Source organism: Podarcis liolepis, assembly GCF_965112155.1.
Source record: "Podarcis liolepis genome assembly, chromosome: 13".
Lineage (NCBI taxonomy): Eukaryota > Metazoa > Chordata > Lepidosauria > Squamata > Lacertidae > Podarcis > Podarcis liolepis.
In genome coordinates, this window is record NC_139573.1 from 1,758,006 (window position 1) to 1,776,524 (window position 18,519).

Genomic DNA, 18,519 nt, shown 5'->3' on the forward strand with positions numbered 1-18,519 from the left:
TGTGGGTGATCTCACTTGACTGCTTGAGGAGGGGGTCAAGGAAGGGGCGCCTCCAGTTGTCCCCAACCCCCCTGGGTTGGGATTGGTGCAAGGGGCAGCAATAAGCTTGATGTAGAAAAGTGGGGGGAGTTCACCCCTTCGTAATCCTTTTGAGGGTCTCTTTAGAGAATGCAGAGGTATACAATCGTAGCTGTGGAAGGGGCACCAAGGGTCATCTAGTCCAACCCGCTGAAACGCAGGAATCGCAGTTAAATAATCTCTGGGATGAGGGTGCTAGCTAGCCAATGTGGGTGGGGGTGCTTGTTTGCGCTGTGTGGGGAGAAGGGAGGAGAACACCAGTGGATCCTGGATGATGAGAGGGTGAGGGATGTGTGGGGCCTGTGGGGGATGCGTCAGGTGTAATGTGGGTGATATAGGCAGGGGGTGGGCCCTGGGGGTAGGGGGCTGCCTTCTGTGCCTCTGCACCCCGGCCTTCCTAAACACCCACCTCCCCACCCGCTGCCTCTCCAGGTCTGATCCCAGTCCTCACGCGTCCTGATCTGAGCCCCCCCGGCCAAAAACTCTAACGCTGTTGCCACTCAACGCTCTAAAGATGAACAAGGAAGCCACAGAGGTCTCCGGTGAGTTGCTGGGTGTTGGGTCCTTTCCTGTCTTTCCTCCGTCCTCCTCCCACTCCAAAGAGACCCAGGAATCCTGGCTCCCCAATGCTTCCCTGGGCGCTCTTTCCTGTTCATGGAGCCCTCCCCGCCAAGTCTGGATTGGGCCCCTTGCCCCAATTATATCTCCCCGAGGGCCTGTGTGGAAGAGAGGGCCGGAGAGCGGCAGGGCCTTTTCAGTGTTGGCACCCATGCTTTGTTGCCTAGTGGTTTGGCCACTCACTTTGACATCAATTTTGTCACCAGGCTCCTTCACCTAGGAAGGTGCTTCTGGGCTGCTGTGATTGAATTTTTGCTGGCCAACCATGTGGCCTGGTGCTTTATAAATTTTATTTAAAATCGGCTGTGGATATTTTGGTTGGGTTTTTCCATGTCTGTGTGTTCCATATGTATTTATTATTAGCATTCACACATGGTTTGGAGCACTGGTCAAGAAGGCGACTCGTGGTTTTTTTAAAAAGCAAGCAACCAGTGGGGTCCCTCTCCAAGACTAGCAAGAGAACCCTAAGACTCCTCACCCCATGCCTGCACCTTTGCAAGGGCTACAGGAGGCCCTGCTAACAAAACAAAACCCTGGAAGAGCCTTCCATCATGGCCTGGTGCCGTCAGCAATTCTGTGCCCCGGAACACCTGAATTCTGCCACGCTGGGGAAGACCGTCCTTAATAAATTGGGGTGAAAGGGTCTTTTATCCCAGCTCTTTTTTCTCTCCCCTGCTGGGTTCCTATCAGCAAGAGTTTTGGGTGGAGGTGAACATTCAGAAACAGGATGCTGGGCGCTGGGGCAACCACTCCCCTCGGTTCCCCTGGGATCTGCGGCCCCCCACCTCTCGCCCACCTGCCCCCTCTCGGAGAAGCCCAGGAGCCTGTCTTCCCTCTTGCCACCCCCCTGCCCCCCTGCCCAGCGCGGGTCTCACCCTCCGCCTGCCTCGCCCCTTCCAGAGAACAACCACCACCTGAAGGTTTTCCTGCCCAAGAAGCTGGTGGAATGCGTTCCCAAGTGTCCCGCCTTGCCCAAGGAGCGACTGCGCTGGAACACCAACGAGGTATTTTATGGATAGTTAAATTGATATTTTGTTTAAAGATTTTCATTTATAAAGGAATAAAATGGAAAAAGAAAATGAAAAAAAAAATGTGGAGGGGGGAAGAGAGAAAGGAAATGAATGTGCAAAAAGCACAGCATAATACATTAAGTAAATTACATTGCTATAGGTTATCATATAATATATTATTATTATTAAAGGTAAAGGGACCCCTGACCATTAGGTCCAGTCGTGGCCAACTCTGGGGTTGCGGCGCTCATCTCGCTTTATTGGCTGAGGGAGCCGGCGTACAGCTTCCGGGTCATGTGGCCAGCATGACTAAGCCGCTTCTGGCGAACCAGAGCAGCGCACGGAAACGCCGTTTACCTTCCCACCAGAGCAGTATATATTTATCTACTTGCACTTTGATGTGCTTTTGAACTGCTAGGTTGGCAGGAGCAGGGACCGAGCAACGGGAGCTCACCCCGTCAAGGGGATTCGAACCGCCGACCTTCCGATCGGCAAGTCCTAGGCTCTGTGGTTTAACCCACAGCGCCACCTGCGTCCCATTCTTCTTCTTCTTCTTCTTCTTCTTCTTCTTCTTCTTCTTCTTCTTATTATCCTAATCTATGCATGGTTACTAATATGGTTACTAAGAGCCCTTTGCCTTCTGTATGAACTCTTTCCAGATATCAGTATACTTGTCCAAACAAAGTCTACGCCTACAGGCAATCCGTTCATACATTGCAATTGTTATCACAATTGTGAATCTGAAGAAGTGTGCATGCACACGAAAGCTCATACCAAGAACTAACTTAGTTGGTCTTTAAGGTGCTACTGGAAGGAATTTTTAAAATTGTTATCACTGTTATCAATCCATCGATTAACGGGAATCTTGTCTTCATTCTTCCAGTTCATCGGTATCAATCTCTTGGCAGTCATTAGGGCCTGTAGAATTCACAGAGTCTGTGACCACCTGGGGATGCTACATATTCCTATTTACTCCTTAGAATATTTGAATCCCTAAGTTTTTTTCTAAGATAGGATTTGGCTAACTGAAGGCCAGGAATGGGCAAGCTTTTCCAGCCTGGGGGTGGGCACATGGCAGCAGTGGGCGGGGCCAGGGGCAAAAAATGGGCAGGGCAATGTTTGGAAATCCTTACTTTTGTACAGTGGTCTTGTTCCTGCACAGACCCCTCTCTGTCATTGGTCCAGACAGTCAAGAGGCATGATCAGTAATCCAGCCCAGTGGCTACACTTAGCAGCACTGATGACAGGAGGTGGGGGTAGCCTGGGCAGAGCTCTGAGGGCCACATGGAGAGGATTGTAGGCCAGGGGTGGCGCTGTGGGTCAAACCACAGAGCCTAGGGCTTGCCGATCAGAAGGTCGGCGGTTCGAATCCCCACGACGGGGTGAGCTCCTGTTGCTCGGTCCCTGCTCCTGCCAACCTAGCAGTTCAAAAGCACGTCCAAGTGCAAGCAGATAAATAGGTACCACTCTGGCGGGAAGGTAAATGGCGTTTCCATGCACTGCTCTGGTTCGCCAGAAGCGGCTTAGTCCTGCTGGCCACATGACCCAGAAGCTGTATGCCGGCTCCCTCGGCCAATAAAGCGAGATGAGTGCCGCAACCCCAGAGTTGTCCGCGACTGGACCTAATGGTCAGGGGTCCCTTTACCTTTACCTTTAAGTTAAACCTGAAGTCCCTGGCCCCTGCCTTAAGGACACAATATTGGGAGTAGGACATGGAAATAGTAGCTCATGCATTAACAGCAGTTAAGATGGTGGATTTTGAAAATGCACCACACACACACACACACACACCCTCCATAGATTGTTGGTCATCGGAAGTTTGGGAAATATGCCATTTATGGTTTAAGCTGACAAACTTGATAAGGGTAAAAGAAGGCAGACGAGAAGGCAACAACGTCAGCGGGAAGCGGAGTTTGTTTATTTGCTTTGAACGGAATAACAAGCTTTAGCAAACCCACATTTAATATTTAGCTTATTTCTAAAAATACTTGCGTAGCACAACTTCATTTTTAAAAAATCAGAGCGCTTAACAATATAGATAAATTGTTGCTGGCATCTGTCTGTCTCGAGAGACAGTGGAGTTCGCCTCCTGGGGTGAGGTCAAACCTCTGTGTTGACAGCACCAAAGTGGCCTCCGTGGGGTGCAAGCCTGGGGGGGTGTTTGGGGGTCCCGGGCTTCCCAGATGACAAGACACCCCCCCTGGCTTTGCTGGTGTGGTCCAAAGGAAAGCAGAGCAGGACGTTGGGCACCAGCTTGGCTGCAGGAGTTGCTGTACGGAGGCGTACAAGGCATCATCCAACAGTCTTAGGGACCCCTCTCTGGATTTCCATAGGGTTTTACCCCTGTACCTTTTCATCTCCCGAAGGTATCGCACAAGGCAGCGGAGGTTTAGAATAAGGTTTTCCTTTTCCTGGATGGGCTCCCTTCCCAGATTGATAAGCCCCATCAGACCCTCACTTCCCTCTGCAGCATGTACAGAAAGCACATTACCGACCCTTAGATTGAGGTCATATTACGGGGACAGACAACATATTACAGAACATGTTTTCTTAAGTAGCCTGCATAAGCCTTTCCCCCCCCAAGCAGAATTTGGAAGGTCAATAAAGAAGGTGGCCAGGCTGCAGGTTTTCATAGAATCCTAGTTGGAAGGGCCCCCCAGCGGTCATCTAGTCCAACCCTCTGCGGTGCAGGAATCACAGTTGCTGAGAGGCGACTGAGACTGTGGGCTGATGTTTCCATCTCTGCCTCTGGAATGCACCGTTGTTTTATTTCATAACGGGGAGTGTTTTGGTTTTCTGATTCTGTTGTCCAGCTGGATTGTGGGCAGGCCGCCCTGGGCTCCCTTTGGGGAGGAAGGGTGCGGTGAAAACACCACAAAGAAAGCAGTACCCCCCCCCCCCCCGAGAAGCAAATTAAATAATTATAGCAAATGCACAAAGGGGAGCAAGTAGAAGCAGGAAATTTAAATCCTAAAACAAAAATTGAAATCGGAATATTTTATGAATCACAAATATATGGCAACGTTCGAAGCTTCCGAAACTCGCCCGGGAGCATGGAGCAGGGGTTGGGGACGTTATTGCTTTGTAAACCTTGACCACTGCCATCCAAACCTTGAAAGGGCAGGTAGCAAGGGCGACTGACCGGACCTCAGCTGAGATCCTATAGAGAAGAGGTGAAGCTGAATATTGGAAGGACAGATAAAAGGAATTCCTTCTTAGAGTCATAATTGGAGAGTTGGGAGGGCACCTAGGGGTCATCTAGTCCAACCCCCTTCCATGCAGGAATCTCAACTAGATCATACATGACAGATGGACACCCAACCTCTTCTTTTAAAACTCCAATGAAGGGTGTCTGTTTCCGGTGTCGACTGGCTCTTGCTGTCAGACAGTTCTCCCTGATGTTTAGAATCTCCTTTCTCGTGACTTGAGTCTATTAGTTCGCGTCCTACACTCCGGAGCAGCGCATAGCTGCTCTTGTGTTCGGATCCCGCTTGCAGGTTTCTTGCCGGCACCTGGGGACAGGATCCTGGATAAGGTGGGTGAAATATACTCGGAGTCGAGAGTGGATTTCATGCTCTTTATTCAGCTCATAGTGGTGAGGAGGAATGGAAGTTTCCCCAAAGTATCTGCTTTATATACATTATTTACACAACGGGCCCCACGTGATTGGCTAATTCTGGGATTCTCCTGTAGGCCAATCAGGTTGCGGATTCACTTCCACCTGGAGCTGGATTGGGTGGCTCCTGCGGACCAATCATACTGCTGAATTGTTCTAGGACCAATCAGACTGCTGCATTCTGAATCCTATTGTTCTAGGACCAATCAGACTGCTGCATTTTGGATCCTATTCAAGTCAGTACATAACAGTGGGTCACTGGCCTGAGGGTCCCAGGACTTGCACAGTTTTTTTTTTTTAATTATTGTTGTTAAATGTATAACAAACAAGACCCGATCAGTAACAGGTCAGCCTGTCCCCTCCCGATTGTGACCGTATCCTATCATCACCTCTTCACATAAACTGATGTGCTCCTTAGTGCATGGGTAGGCAAACTAAGGCCCGGGGCCGGATCCTGCCCAATCGCCTTCTAAATCCAGCCTGCGGACGGTCCGGGCATCAGCATGTTTTTACATGAGTAGAATGTGTCCTTTTATTTAAAATGCATCTCTGGGTTATTTGTGGGGCGTAGGAATTCGTTCCTTCCTGCCCAAGAAAATATAGTCTGGCCCCCCACAAGGTCTGAGGGACAGTGGACCGGCCCCCTGCTGAAAAAGTTTGCTGACCCCTGCCTTAGTGAGTGCAAAGGGCTTCCCAACAGCACCAAGTAAACAAGGCCAGTCTCTGCTCGCTGGGGAAAAGGGCTCCCCTGTCTTCTTCTTGGGGGTGTCAGCAACTGCCGCAGCCGGAGACAGGGCACTGGGTCTTGTGGAGCTGTACCAAAATAAGTTTTGCTTTGGGGAGATCTGGTGGACGGGCGTCGTTCACATTAACTGCCCTGTTTTGGAATAAGGAGGATATACCCGCCAGGTGGTATAACCTGCTATAGAACCTCTGGGGGATGATGATTATCTTAATTATAATTCTCAGGTTCCATTTAGGAACGGCTTCCCGTAAAATACCTCTAGGCGGTTTTTGCGGTAAATGCCATCAAGGATTAAAACAAAACCAATTTCGTACATGTGAACAGTTAAAAACTGCATCTATGCAAACAGTTAGAGCGCATTCGTCTGCGAAAACAGTTTGAAATCCAATACAGATTCTTAAGACAGGGATAAATATTGCCGCTGAAAAGCCTTTGTCCTTCCTTCCTTGACTGGTTTTTACAAACCAAATAGAACGACCCTGGTGCGCTTACACCGGAGAAAGTGGAGAGAGTAAAGTTTTTCTGTCATAACTCTAGAACTCGTGGCTCCCAATCAAGTGTTAAAAACAATACAGCATTAAATATTAAAAACTTCCCTAAACAGGGCTGCCTTCAGATGTCTTTTAAAGAGAAGATAGCTGCTTATTTCCTTGACAGCTGATGGGAGGGCATTCCACAGGGTGGGCGCCACCACCGAGAAGGCCCTCTGCCTGGTTCCCTGTAACTTGGCTTCTCGCAGGGAGGGAACCGCCAGAAGGCCCTCGGAGCTGGACCTCAGTGTCCGGGCTGAACGATGGGGGTGGAGACGCTCCTTCAGGGTCTACTGGGCCTTTGAGGCCGTTTAGGGCTTTAAAGGTCAGCACCAACACTTTGAATTGTGCTCGGAAACATCCTGGAAGCCAATGCAGATCTCTCCGGACCAGTGTTATGTGGTCCCAGCGGCCACTCCCAGGCACCAGTCTAGCTGCCGCAGTCTGGATTAATTGCAGTTTTTGGGTCACCTTCAAAGGTAGCCCCACGTAGAGCACGTTGCAGTAGTCCAAGCAGGAGATAACTAGAGCATGCACCACTCTGGCCAGACAGTCTGCGGGCAGATAGGGTCTCAGCCTACATACCAGATGGAGCTGGTAGACAGCCGCCCTGGACACAGAATTGACCTGTGCCTCCATGGACAGCGGTGAGTCCAAAATGGAAGATTCAGGACAGATTTATTTTTTTTAAAGTCCTTCTTCATGCGGTGCAGAGTTAGACTATGGAACTCCCTGCCACAGGAAGAGGCTTTAAAAGAGGATTCATGGAGGAGGAGAGAGCTATGGACGGCTTCTAGCCACAGTGAAGAATGTGTTCTGCCTCCAAAGTCAGAAATGCTCCTGGGTACCAGTTTCTGGAAATGGCAGGAAGGGAGTCCCTCTGTAGTCACCCGTTTGGCCCCTGTGAGAGCAGGATGATGGACTGCATCCCTTTGGCCTGATCCAGAAGGCGCTTTTTTATTTAAAAAACACCAATTTTTAAAATTGATTTTCCACATTTATAACAAATATAACGTATAAAAAACACGAAACGAAACATCTTACAATACTAAAAGGGAAAAAAAAGAGTATAAACAGTTATCACTTCCAAAATCCAAGTTATCTTTCATTGTGGTCTGACTTCCTCCATTCCCCCCTAACCAAATTTCATTGTATCTCCTTTGTAACAGTTCTCCAAAATCCTCTTTCTAATACAATTAACTCCTTCAACTATCTATCTTCATCTCTTTTCTTTTTTGACTCAAATCCATATTACTATACAACATTCTTATTCCAATCCTAGGCCTATCAGATACTTTCAAGTACCTTCTAATGATCTTATATTACAATATTTAGCTAAATAGTCTTTAAATTTCTTCCAGTCTTCTTGGTACTCCTCCTCTTTCTGATCGCGGATTCTCCCAGTCAGTCTGGCCAGCTCCAAAAACTCCAGCATCTTCATCTGCCATTCTTCTACCGTTGGTATTTCTTGAGATTTCCAATTTTTTGCTAATAGCAGTCTTGCCGCTGTAGTGGCATACAAAAATAATCTAACATCTTTTTTGGGCAATTCCAATCCTATTATTCCAAGTAAAAAGGCTTCTGGTTTCTTAACAAATGTAATTTTCAACATTTTTTTTAGCTCATTATAAATCTTTCCCCAGAAGTCCTTAACCTTAGGACACGGCCACCACATGTGGTAAAAGGTGCCTTCTTTTTCTTTACACTTATCATCCGTATGATAAATCTTTGCTAATTTTACCCAGGTTAGGTACCACCTATACATCATTTCCACAATGTTTTCCAGAAGGCGCTTCTTATGTTCTTATGCCCTGCGATCCTGTGGGGTGAATTGTGTGTGGGGTTACGGCTGCCTTGTGGGGAGACGTGAGATGCTTACCTTTGGCCTGATGGGTGTGTTGGCGTTTGACTTGCCGTCCTGTCGGTCCCGCGATGGTTTCTGTCATTCAGAAGTCCTGTGTGGGTTCCCGTCTCCTAAGAACAGCTGGGCTGCTGGCAGGCGTTTTTCTGACCGAGCCCCAAACCCCCTCTTTTTTTCTGTCGTAGGAGATCGCTTCCTACTTGATCACCTTTGAGAAACATGAAGAGTGGCTCTCGTGTTCCCCCAAGACCAGGTAGGTGTGTGTGAGGCGGGGTCATGCCTCTGACGCTGGGACATTTTGGGGGACATCTACCGGGGGCAGGGGATGTAGGCGCAGCTCACAGTGGCTTCTAGCCTGGACTGATGCCGGAAAGTGATTTGTTTTTGTTCAAATACCCTCACTCTGTCTCCAAGGCTCTGGCCTGGCTGCCTTTGTCTTAAGCATGGTTCTCCCCCTGCAAAACTTTTGTTTTTAAATCTCATTTATTGCATTTATATCGCACTAAAAGAAAAATAACCGTGCAACTTTTAGAAGGCACCTGAAGGCCGCCTTGTAGGGGGAAGTTTTTAATGTTTGATGTTTTATTTTGTTCTTATATCTGTTGGAAGCCGCCCAGAGTGGCTGGGGGAACCCATCCAGATTGGGGTGGTGGTGGTATATAAATAGTAAAATTATTTATTATTATTATTATAGTTACAGGTAGGTAGCCGTGTTGGTCTGCTGTAGTCGAAACAAAATAAAAAAATTCCTTCCAGTAGAACCTTAAAGACCAACTAAGTTTGTTCTTGGTATGAGCTTTCGTCTGCATGCACACTTCTTCAGATACACTGAAACAGAAGTCACCAGACCCTTATTTGGTGCAGCTGTCCTAGCGTAAGTTTTTGCGGCTGTGCTAATAGCTCTGGCGCAAGTGCCTCAGCCCCAATTGATCTGCTTATTGTATTTCTGTGCTGCTTTCCGTTCAAATGAATCCCAACGCAGCTGAGAAACAACAGAAACACCGCAGGGCATCACAAGCGCAGTGTAAATCATGTGCTATCAGCGAAACAGTCTATGGAACGCTGTTAAGGAACCAGCAGCTATAAAAGAGTAGGTCAGACGTCACAATTACAGCACTTGGCAAATCGATATGGCAAATCCGTGTGTCGTCGTGGTTTAGAGTGCTGGACTAGGACCTGGGGGAGAGCAGGGTTCGAATTCTCACTTGGCCATGAAGCTCCCTGCGTTTGACCTTGGGCCAGTCTCTTAGCCTCACAGGATTGTCGAGAGGGTAAAACGGGGAGGAAAAGAACCTTGGATACCACAAGGCTGATATCCTTCGGAGCTAAAGAAATGGGATAAAGGGCTCCGTAAATACAGTTGGTGGTCTACAAAGCCCACTCCTCCCCTCTCCTCCTTCTCCCCGTCCGGCAGACCCCAGAACGGCTCCATCATCCTGTACAACCGCAAGAAGGTGAAGTACCGGAAGGACGGCTATTGCTGGAAGAAGCGGAAAGACGGCAAGACGACCCGCGAGGACCACATGAAGCTGAAAGTGAAAGGCGTGGAGGTAGGAAAGGGGAAGGGCAGGGGGGAGGCAGGATTGTACCAACTGGCAGGACAAGGGTTGGGGGTGGATTGGCACCAGGGGCAGGCACCATCCCCAGACATCTGCCAAGGCCCCTAATGCAGTGTGGGGCATGGGAAGGGACCCCACAGAGCGCCCCATCTTCTGCAGCAGCTCCAGCTAAGAGAAGAGAGGCTCTTAAGAGAGGGCAGGGGATGCGCGAGCTCTAGGGACCTGCCAGGCCACTGGTCCCATCCCAGGATTCAGGAAGCCAAGCGAGGCCAAGCAGTCGCGGTCCAGCAGCAGAAGTCTCGCCCTGTGCATGGTTGAAATACGTTGATTTATTGGTGGAAGATCATGAAGGATTTAAATTCAGACCATTTGATCAAATTAAACTAGATGGTTGGCTACAATATTATCAGATCAATGAGTTGTATAAGCTTGATAAGAAAAATGGTTTTGCAACGGAAAAAACCAAATCTGAGATACTAATGTTAAAAATCTATCTAAAATGTATAATTTGCTGTTGGAGTGGCATACAAAGGATGGACAAGTCAAATCTGTAATGATAGAGGGGGCAAGAGATGTGGGACACAATAGAATGCCAGGCCAGGGTCCAGGAAGTCGACGGAGGCCAAGCAGTTGAGGTCCAGCAACAGAGGTCTAGCCCTGAGCATCTTTCCCAAGAGAGACACTCCCACCACGTAGGCAAAGTGAGGCGGTGACTCAGGCAGCGGGGCCAATGCGTCAGGTTCTGCACTTCGGCAGAAATGACTAGACACAAAAATATAGGATGGGGGTACCTGGCTTGTCAGCAGTGCCTGTGACAAGGATCCAGCAGTCTTAGTGGAGCACAAGATTAACAGTGTGATGCAACAGCAGCAAAAATAAAAGCTAATGCAATTCTCGGCTGCGTCAGCAGAAGTCTAGTGTCCACATAAAGGGAAGTCATAAAGGTAAAGAGACCCCTGACCATTAGGTCCAGTTGCGGATGACTCTGGGGATGTGGCGCTCATCTCGCTTTACTGGCTGAGGGAGCCGGCGCACAGCTTCCGGGTCATGTGGCCAGCATGACTAAGCCGCTTCTGGCGAACCAGAGCAGCGCACGGAAACACCGTTTACCGTCCCGCCAGAGCGGTACCTATTTATCTGCTCGCACTTTGACGTGCTTTTGAACTGCTAGGTTGGCAGGAGCTGGGACCGAGCAACGGGAGCTCACCCCGTCACGGGGATTCAAACTGCCGACCTTCTGATTGGCAAGTCCCTGGCTCTGTGGTTTAACCCACAGCGCCTGTCCACTTTTCCCTTTTCTTGCAAGGAATGCTATTTGGAATAAGGGAATTTCCCTTTGGAAGCGGAAAACGTTGACAGCTATGGCCCAGACATCTCCTCAGGACTCACAATGGACAGCCCTGATGACAACCAGTTGGAGAGGACTAGCCTGTTCACTAGTCAGGGTCCAGGGTGTCTTGGGGCATGGCTTTCTGAATCAAAAAACTGCAGAGTTAAAAGGAATCTCACCTGGAGCATACCGGACAGGTGACCCTGCCAACCTCTACTTAAAGACTTCCAACAAAGGAGAGTTCCTAGGGAGTCCGTCCCACTGTTGAGCAGCTCTTCCTGGTTGGGTTCCAGGCTAGGTGCTGGGATTTGCTGTGGGGAGGGCACAGGTTGCACTGCCAAGCGGCACCTTCCTCTACCTGCCTCCTCACCTGCCCGCTCTCCTTCCTCTACCCTCCCCTCCGCAGTGTCTCTACGGCTGCTACGTCCACTCGTCCATCGTCCCTACATTCCACCGGCGCTGCTATTGGCTGCTGCAGGTATGTGCCACGGGGCCGAGATATGTAGAATCATAGGATTCATTGTACGGGTTGGGAGGGGCCCCGGGGTCATTTAATCCCCAGTGATGCAGGGATCAAGTTTCTGGGGGCCGGACAAGACAACCCTTCAGGAGAATAAGATGGAAGGCTTCTGCACATGAACGAATTCACGTGCGGAAACAGCGACCCATGTGCACTTGAACACCCTAGTGTGGACACAGCCTTGCCGTGCCAGATTAGGCCTCCCGACTGCTCCTCCAGAGTCCCCTCTTTTTCCAGAAACTCAGGAATCTGGAACCACAGGCCCCCAAGATGGGTGGTTCGGCTCCCTGGGGAGAGGGGCACTGGGGTTACCCAGGGGGAGCTAAGAGGAAAGGAGATGTCAGTGGTTACCGTACATCTGTGGTACATTAAGGTTTGTGCATGTTTTGGATGTAGCCATATACTGATTGAGATACACACACGGACTGTATTTTTCTGTGTATAAGACTATATTTCCCCCAATTTTTGTAAGTTTAAAATTGGGGGTCGTCTTATACTCAAAAAATATGGGTCGTCTTATACATGGGGGCGTCTTATACACGGAAAAATACGGTATATATTAGGCTACTGATTTCACGCATGGTCGTCCAACTTCTTTCCAAGCGAGAAAATCGACTGCAGATTGCTAAACGTGGCGATTTAAGACCCCTGCTAAGTGACTTCAAACCAGATTTTGGGAAACTGGTGTCACTTCACCAAGCCCATGGATCACACTAGGAATTTACTGAACAGTGAAATAGTCCCTAAATGTGGTATCTAAGACGCTTGCTAAACGCCTGTCAGGCTTTGAAAAGCTGATCAAGTCCCATCCGTTTTTGCGGAATTGATGAAATTAAATCGGCGGTTCCCAACTGGTGGTGCATGGAGGCCAGGAAGTCCATGTAACCCAAGGGTTTTCCCAAACTTGGGTCCCCAGCTGTTTTTGGACTACAATTCCCATCATCCCTAGCTAGCAGGACCAGTGGTCAGGGATGATGGGAATTGTAGTTCAAAAACATCTGGGGACCCAAGTCTGGGAATCAGAGCTATAACCCGCCCAGGTGGTATGTAGCACAAGCCTATCAACTGTCTGGGACACCCCATTTTTTGGGGGGGGTGCCCCAAAACATGCAGCTCACGTTACACACTCGGGAGCGTGGCTCGGGAGATGCACCTCCCAATTTTGCACTGGGACATGTTGGAAGGTCTGGTGGCGCCATTCACATGCCAAGAACTACCGCTGAGAGATCATCATTTTCAAAAGTCGGGGGTCCATGGCTTGGCTTTTGAAAAATGGGGGGTCCTCAGCGCTTAGCTAATTGGGAGCCACTGAACTAAATAGTTTCAACTGGGTTCCGAACAGTTGTGCAGTTTATTATTTTGGATTTCATGGTACCTTCCTTGGTGGGTCGTGCAAACCACTGTTCTGAATTATGCTTTTTGGTGGGATCATGTTGGGGGGACGCCTGGTTGTGGAACCAAGCGGGGCAGGGACCCCTAAAAGTGTCAGGGACCACTGACCTAGACCTAGAAACCACCAGGCCTCTTTCTCCCCCCCCCCACATGGGTGAAGGGGAACGGGGGGTATAGGGGAATTTGAAATATTATTTATAATACAAAAGCTTTAATATAAAATTTCTAACTGTGTTCTATTTGTATACAGCAATGAGAAGTTTGGAGGAATTAGGTCTATTTTAATTTAGTTAATTATGTAGTAGGTTTCTGATAGAAAATGAATATGGATGTTAAATTTGAGAGAGGGGGAAAGAAAAAAAAAAGGAAACCAACGGGCCTTAACCCTGCACTCAGCTTGAACATCAGGGCTTAACCCTGAGTCACGGGGGCCAGTGGGGACATGGACGTTTAAAAAGGTGAGGGGCGTCATCAGGACCTACACAGCAGGGGTGGTTGTAATAAGGGTTGCAAGGTCAGGGGGCTCCAGCCCCAGCGCCTCTCTGCCCGTACAGGCAATAATAATAATAATAATAATAATAATAATAATAATAATAATAATAATTTATTTATACCCCGCCCATCTGGCTGGGCTTCCCCAGCCACTCTGGGCGGCTTCCCAAAAAATATAAAAATACTGTAATATGTCAAACATTAAGAGCTTCCCTAAACAGGGCTGCCTTCAGATGTCTTCTAAAAGTCAGATAGTTGTTCTCTTTGACATCTGGTGGGAAGGCGTTCCGCAGGGAGGGAGCCACCACCGAGAAGGCCCTCTGCCTGGTTCCCTGTAACTTGGCAATACTCTGCCCTTCGGCAGAATTCGCCCCCAGGCCAACAGCACCTCTCTTCTCCTTCCCTCCAGAATCCGGATATTGTGTTGGTTCATTACCTGAATGTTCCGGCCATTGAGGATTGCGGAAAGATCTGTGGGCCTGTCCTGTGCTCTATCAACAGCGACCGCAAGGAGTGGCTGAAGTGGTCGAAGGAAGAGCTGGTTGGCCAGTTGAAGCCAATGTGTAAGGCCAGGGTGGGGGTCTCTCTGGGGATGTGTTGTGTTTTTTTTTGTGGGGGGAGGCTTCTGAGGGCTTAGGGTCCGGGGTGGCTGCTATGAGATCGCCCCACCCCACAGGTGTCCCCTCGATCGCTCCAACCTGCTGCAGTTACATAGCTGTCAACCTTCCCTTTTTTTGCGGGAAATTCCCTTATTCCAGCGCCGTTTCCCGCTGCTATCCCGGATTGTTAGATATCCCGTAGACTGATCCCTTATTTTCAAGGCTGCTGATCCCTTATTTTCAAATCTGAAAGTTGACAGTTATGTGCAGTTAACATGTGGTTCCCATTCTGCGTTTGTAAGAAATCTTTGGAACTCCCTGCCACTTGATATCGGGCAGCATTATCCCAACCAGGAAACGCTTCATTCTGGGCTTCACTGGGGAGGTTTCCCCCAAAGAACCATGGGGTTTGTAGTTTTCTTGAGGTGCTGAGTTTCCGCAACCATCAGGTGCCCCGCCTCCAGATATTTTGCACTGCAGGCCCAGGCAGCACCACCCCTCCACGGAACTACGTTTCCCAGGCTCCTTTTTTGGTGTAGGGTGGGGGAGGCATGACAGCCGCGTGGGTGCGGATACTGACTCCCGCTGGCAGCGCCCACACGCCTGCTTTCCTCTCTCCTCCAGTTCACGGGATAAAGTGGACTTGCAGCAACGGAAATGGCACGGCCGAGTTCTCGATCGAACAGCTGGTGCAGCAGATCCTGGAGAGCCACCAGGCCAAGCCCCCTCCCCGGACTCACGCCTGCCTCTGCAGCAGCGGCCTCGGTTAGTCTTTCCTGTCTGCAGTACACGGAACCGTAGAACGGGAGGGACCCCCAGAGGCCATCCAGCCCAACCCTCTTGCAGTGAGAGAATCGCGGCTAAAGAATCACATAGGTGCACAGATAGATAGATAGATCCCTTCTCCAGCCAGATGTTTTGGACCCAACAGCCCCAGCCAGCAGGCCTGTACGATGCTGAGGCTGTCGTGAGCACAGCCATCTTGGCTGGGGGCGGATATCGCTCAAAACCTCTGGCGGGCACTGGATTCGGGAAGGCTAAGGTACATTGCCCCACAGTTATCCAGGTTTCTGTCTCTCTCCAACACACACCAGTCATTAAATTGGCTTCTGCACGATACAATGATATAAACGATTTAGTCCGGTGAGCTTGTGCCATGCTATCAACGTATTTTTGTACACTGCTTGGGTATATAAAGATACGTTTTTAAGGAAAAGGATTAGCAGCGGTTCTCAGCCTGTGGGTCCCCAGATGTTGTTGGACTACAACTCCCATCATCCCTGGTCTTGCTAGCTAGGGGTGATGGGAGTTGTAGTTCAACATCTGGGGACCCACAGGTGGAGAAAGGCTGGGTTAAAGGGACTAGGTATTAAGTGAATAATTCAATGATGGGGAGGAGTCGGGGGAGGAACCTCATTGTGTGCCCCCTCCACAGGATTCCCAGAGGCTGGCAGCACGAGGACGGGGCCTTCTCGGTGGTGGCTCTGCGTTTTGCTCTCCCCAGAGAGGCTCCCCTAGTGCCAGGTGCCTGGCAAAAACAAGCCTTTTCAACCTTTGGCTGTTAACAATCTATGCTCTCTTAAAGAGGACAGGGAATATGTTTTTAAAAGTACCCCCCAAACACCAAGGTTTTACTAAATATATGGGGTGCTTGTTTTGCTTTTTTGTAAAGTCGTTCTGAGTTGCCCATGGCGAGAAAATGCTACCAATAAATTAAATTAAACAATGAGGTTTTTTTTTTTAACCCTCTGCATTCAGCAGCCGTTGTTTAATTTGGCACCAGAAATCTCTCCTGCAAGGCAGAACGTGAAAGGAGCTCGACAGGAACTGTAGAACAGATTAATGCAGTTATTTTCACCCCAAAATATCTGCTGTTGTTGTTTAGTCGTTGAGTCATGTCCACCTCTTCGTGACCCCCTGGACCAGAGCACGCCAGGCCCTCCTGTCTTCCACTGCCTCCCGCAGCTTGGTCAAACTCATGCTGGTAGCTTCGAGAACACTGTCCCACCATCTCGCCCTCTGTCATCCGCTTCTCCTTGTGCCCTCCATCTTTCCCAACATCAGGGTCTTTTCCAGGGAGTCTTCTCTTCTCAGGAGGTGGCCAAAGTCTTGGAGCCTCAGCTTCAGGATCTGTCCTTCCAGTGAGCACTCAGGGCTGATTTCCTTCAGAATGGAGAGGTTTGATCTTCTTGCAGTCCATGGGACTCTCAAGAGTCTCCTCCAGCACCATAATTCAAAAGCATCCATTCTTCGGCCATCAGCCTTCTTGATGGTCCAGCTCTCACTTCCATACATCACTACTGGGAAAACCAGAGCTTTAACTATACGGACCTTCCAAACTATCTACTGCTATGCAAACTCACTATGCGCACAAACTCCCTCTCTCCCTATCCCCTAGACCAGGTCAGTTTTCTCCACCCTGAGGCCCTCCTGAGGTTTTGAACTACAACTCCCATCAGCCTCAGCCAGCATGGCTGACATCCTGGGGCCTGATGGGAGTTGTGGTCCAAAACACCTCTTCCATCTCTCCCCTGTTTCCTGCAGCCATTTATTGCTGGTTTTGTGTTTGGCTGGTGTATGTGAGAGGGACTGGTTCCCTCCAGTGGCAGAAGGGCGAATTGCTGCCATATGACATTTTTATATTCCGTGGGAGGAGCACAATTAATATTTTCAGATGAAAAGTTCCCTAATAATAATAATAATAATAATAATAATAATAATAATAATAATAATTTATTATTTATACCCCGCCCATCTGGCTGAGTTTCCCCAGCCACTCTGGGCGGCTCCCAATCAGTGTTAAAAACAGTACAGCGTTACATATTTAAAACTTCCCTGAACAGGGCTGCCTTAAGATGTCTTCTGAATGTCATGTAATTATTTATCTCTTTGACATCTGATGGGAGGGCGTTCCACAGGGCGGGCGCCACTACCGAGAAGGCCCTCTGCCTGGTTCCCTGTAGCCTCACTTCTCGCAATGAGGGAACCGCCAGAAGGCCCTCGGCGCTGGACCTCAGTGTCCGGGCTGAATGATGCGGGTGGAGATGCTCCTCCAGGTCTACTGGTCCTTTGAGGCCGTTTAGGGCTTTAAAAGGTCAGCACCAACACTTTGAATCGTGCTCGGAAACGTACTGGGAGCCAATGCAGATCTCTCAGAACCGGTGTTACGTGGTCTCGGCAGCCGCTCCCAGTCCCCAGTCTAGCTGCCGCATTCTGGATTAATTGCAGTTTCCGGGTCACCTTCAAAGGTAGCCCCACGTAGAGCGCATGGCAGTAGTCCAAGCGGGAGATAACCAGAGCATGCACCACTCTGGCCAGACAGTCCGCGGGCAGGAAGAGTCTCATCCTGCGTACCAGATGGAACTTGTAGACAGCCGCCCTGGACACAGAATTGACCTGCGCCTCCATGGACAGCGGTGAGTCCAGAATGACTCCCAGGCTGCGCACCTGGTCCTTCAGGGGCACAGTAGCCCCATTCAGGACCAGGAGCAATGCTTCTGAACGCAAGTTGCTGGAAACTGCAGGAGGGAAGAGTTGCTCTTGTGCTCGGATCCTGTTTGCGGGTTCCCCATTGGGGCACCTGGTTGGCCACTGTGAGGACAGGATGCTGGACTGGATGGGCCCCTGTGGGCCTGATCCAGCTGGGCTCTGGCGAGACAGTTCGCGGGCAGGTAGGGTCTTAGCCTGCGTACCAGGTGGAGCTGGCAGACAGCTGCCCTGGACACAGAGTTAACCTGCGCCCTAAACTTCAGCGTAGGCTCCCCACGCCGCTCCTGGTGAGGCTGAGTTCCCAGACCCCTGATCATCTCAGTCGCCGTCCTCCGCACACCTTGCAGCTTGTCAATCTCCTTCTTAAACTGTGGTGCCCAGAACCAGACGGGGGGGGGGGGGCTGACCAAAGCAAGAAGAATTGGTGCTATCACTTCCGTTGACCCAGAAACGCTATATTTCCTTCTTTTTTTTAAAAAAAAAGTTTTTTTATTAACTATTTTCACATAACAAATTATTCCAACAAATCATCTTCATTATATTTCCCCCCATACAGATGTAAAGATCCCTAAGTTATCCATCTATTATATTAACAAGCATAAATTTGTGTGTGTTTATTCAAAACCTGCCAAGGAGTCCAGTTCGTTTTGTTTTTTTCTTTAAATACTTTGTAAAGAGTT

The 18,519-nt window shown here is 49.4% G+C and overlaps 1 protein-coding gene across 7 annotated transcripts in view; it reads left to right on the plus strand.

The window, feature by feature from the left end:
- CAMTA2 (calmodulin binding transcription activator 2) overlaps positions 1-18,519 on the plus strand; it is a 59,796-nt gene that overhangs the window by 2,289 nt on the left and 38,988 nt on the right. For all 7 annotated transcript variants that reach the window (XM_083472483.1, XM_083472484.1, XM_083472486.1 and 4 more), the window contains exons 2-8: positions 511-620; positions 1,597-1,700; positions 8,644-8,711; positions 9,873-10,008; positions 11,754-11,825; positions 14,161-14,314; positions 14,975-15,115. In XM_083472483.1, the coding sequence (XP_083328609.1) occupies positions 593-620; positions 1,597-1,700; positions 8,644-8,711; positions 9,873-10,008; positions 11,754-11,825; positions 14,161-14,314; positions 14,975-15,115 (703 nt within the window). In that variant the 5' untranslated portion in view covers positions 511-592. The remainder of the gene's footprint in view (positions 1-510; positions 621-1,596; positions 1,701-8,643; positions 8,712-9,872; positions 10,009-11,753; positions 11,826-14,160; positions 14,315-14,974; positions 15,116-18,519) is intronic.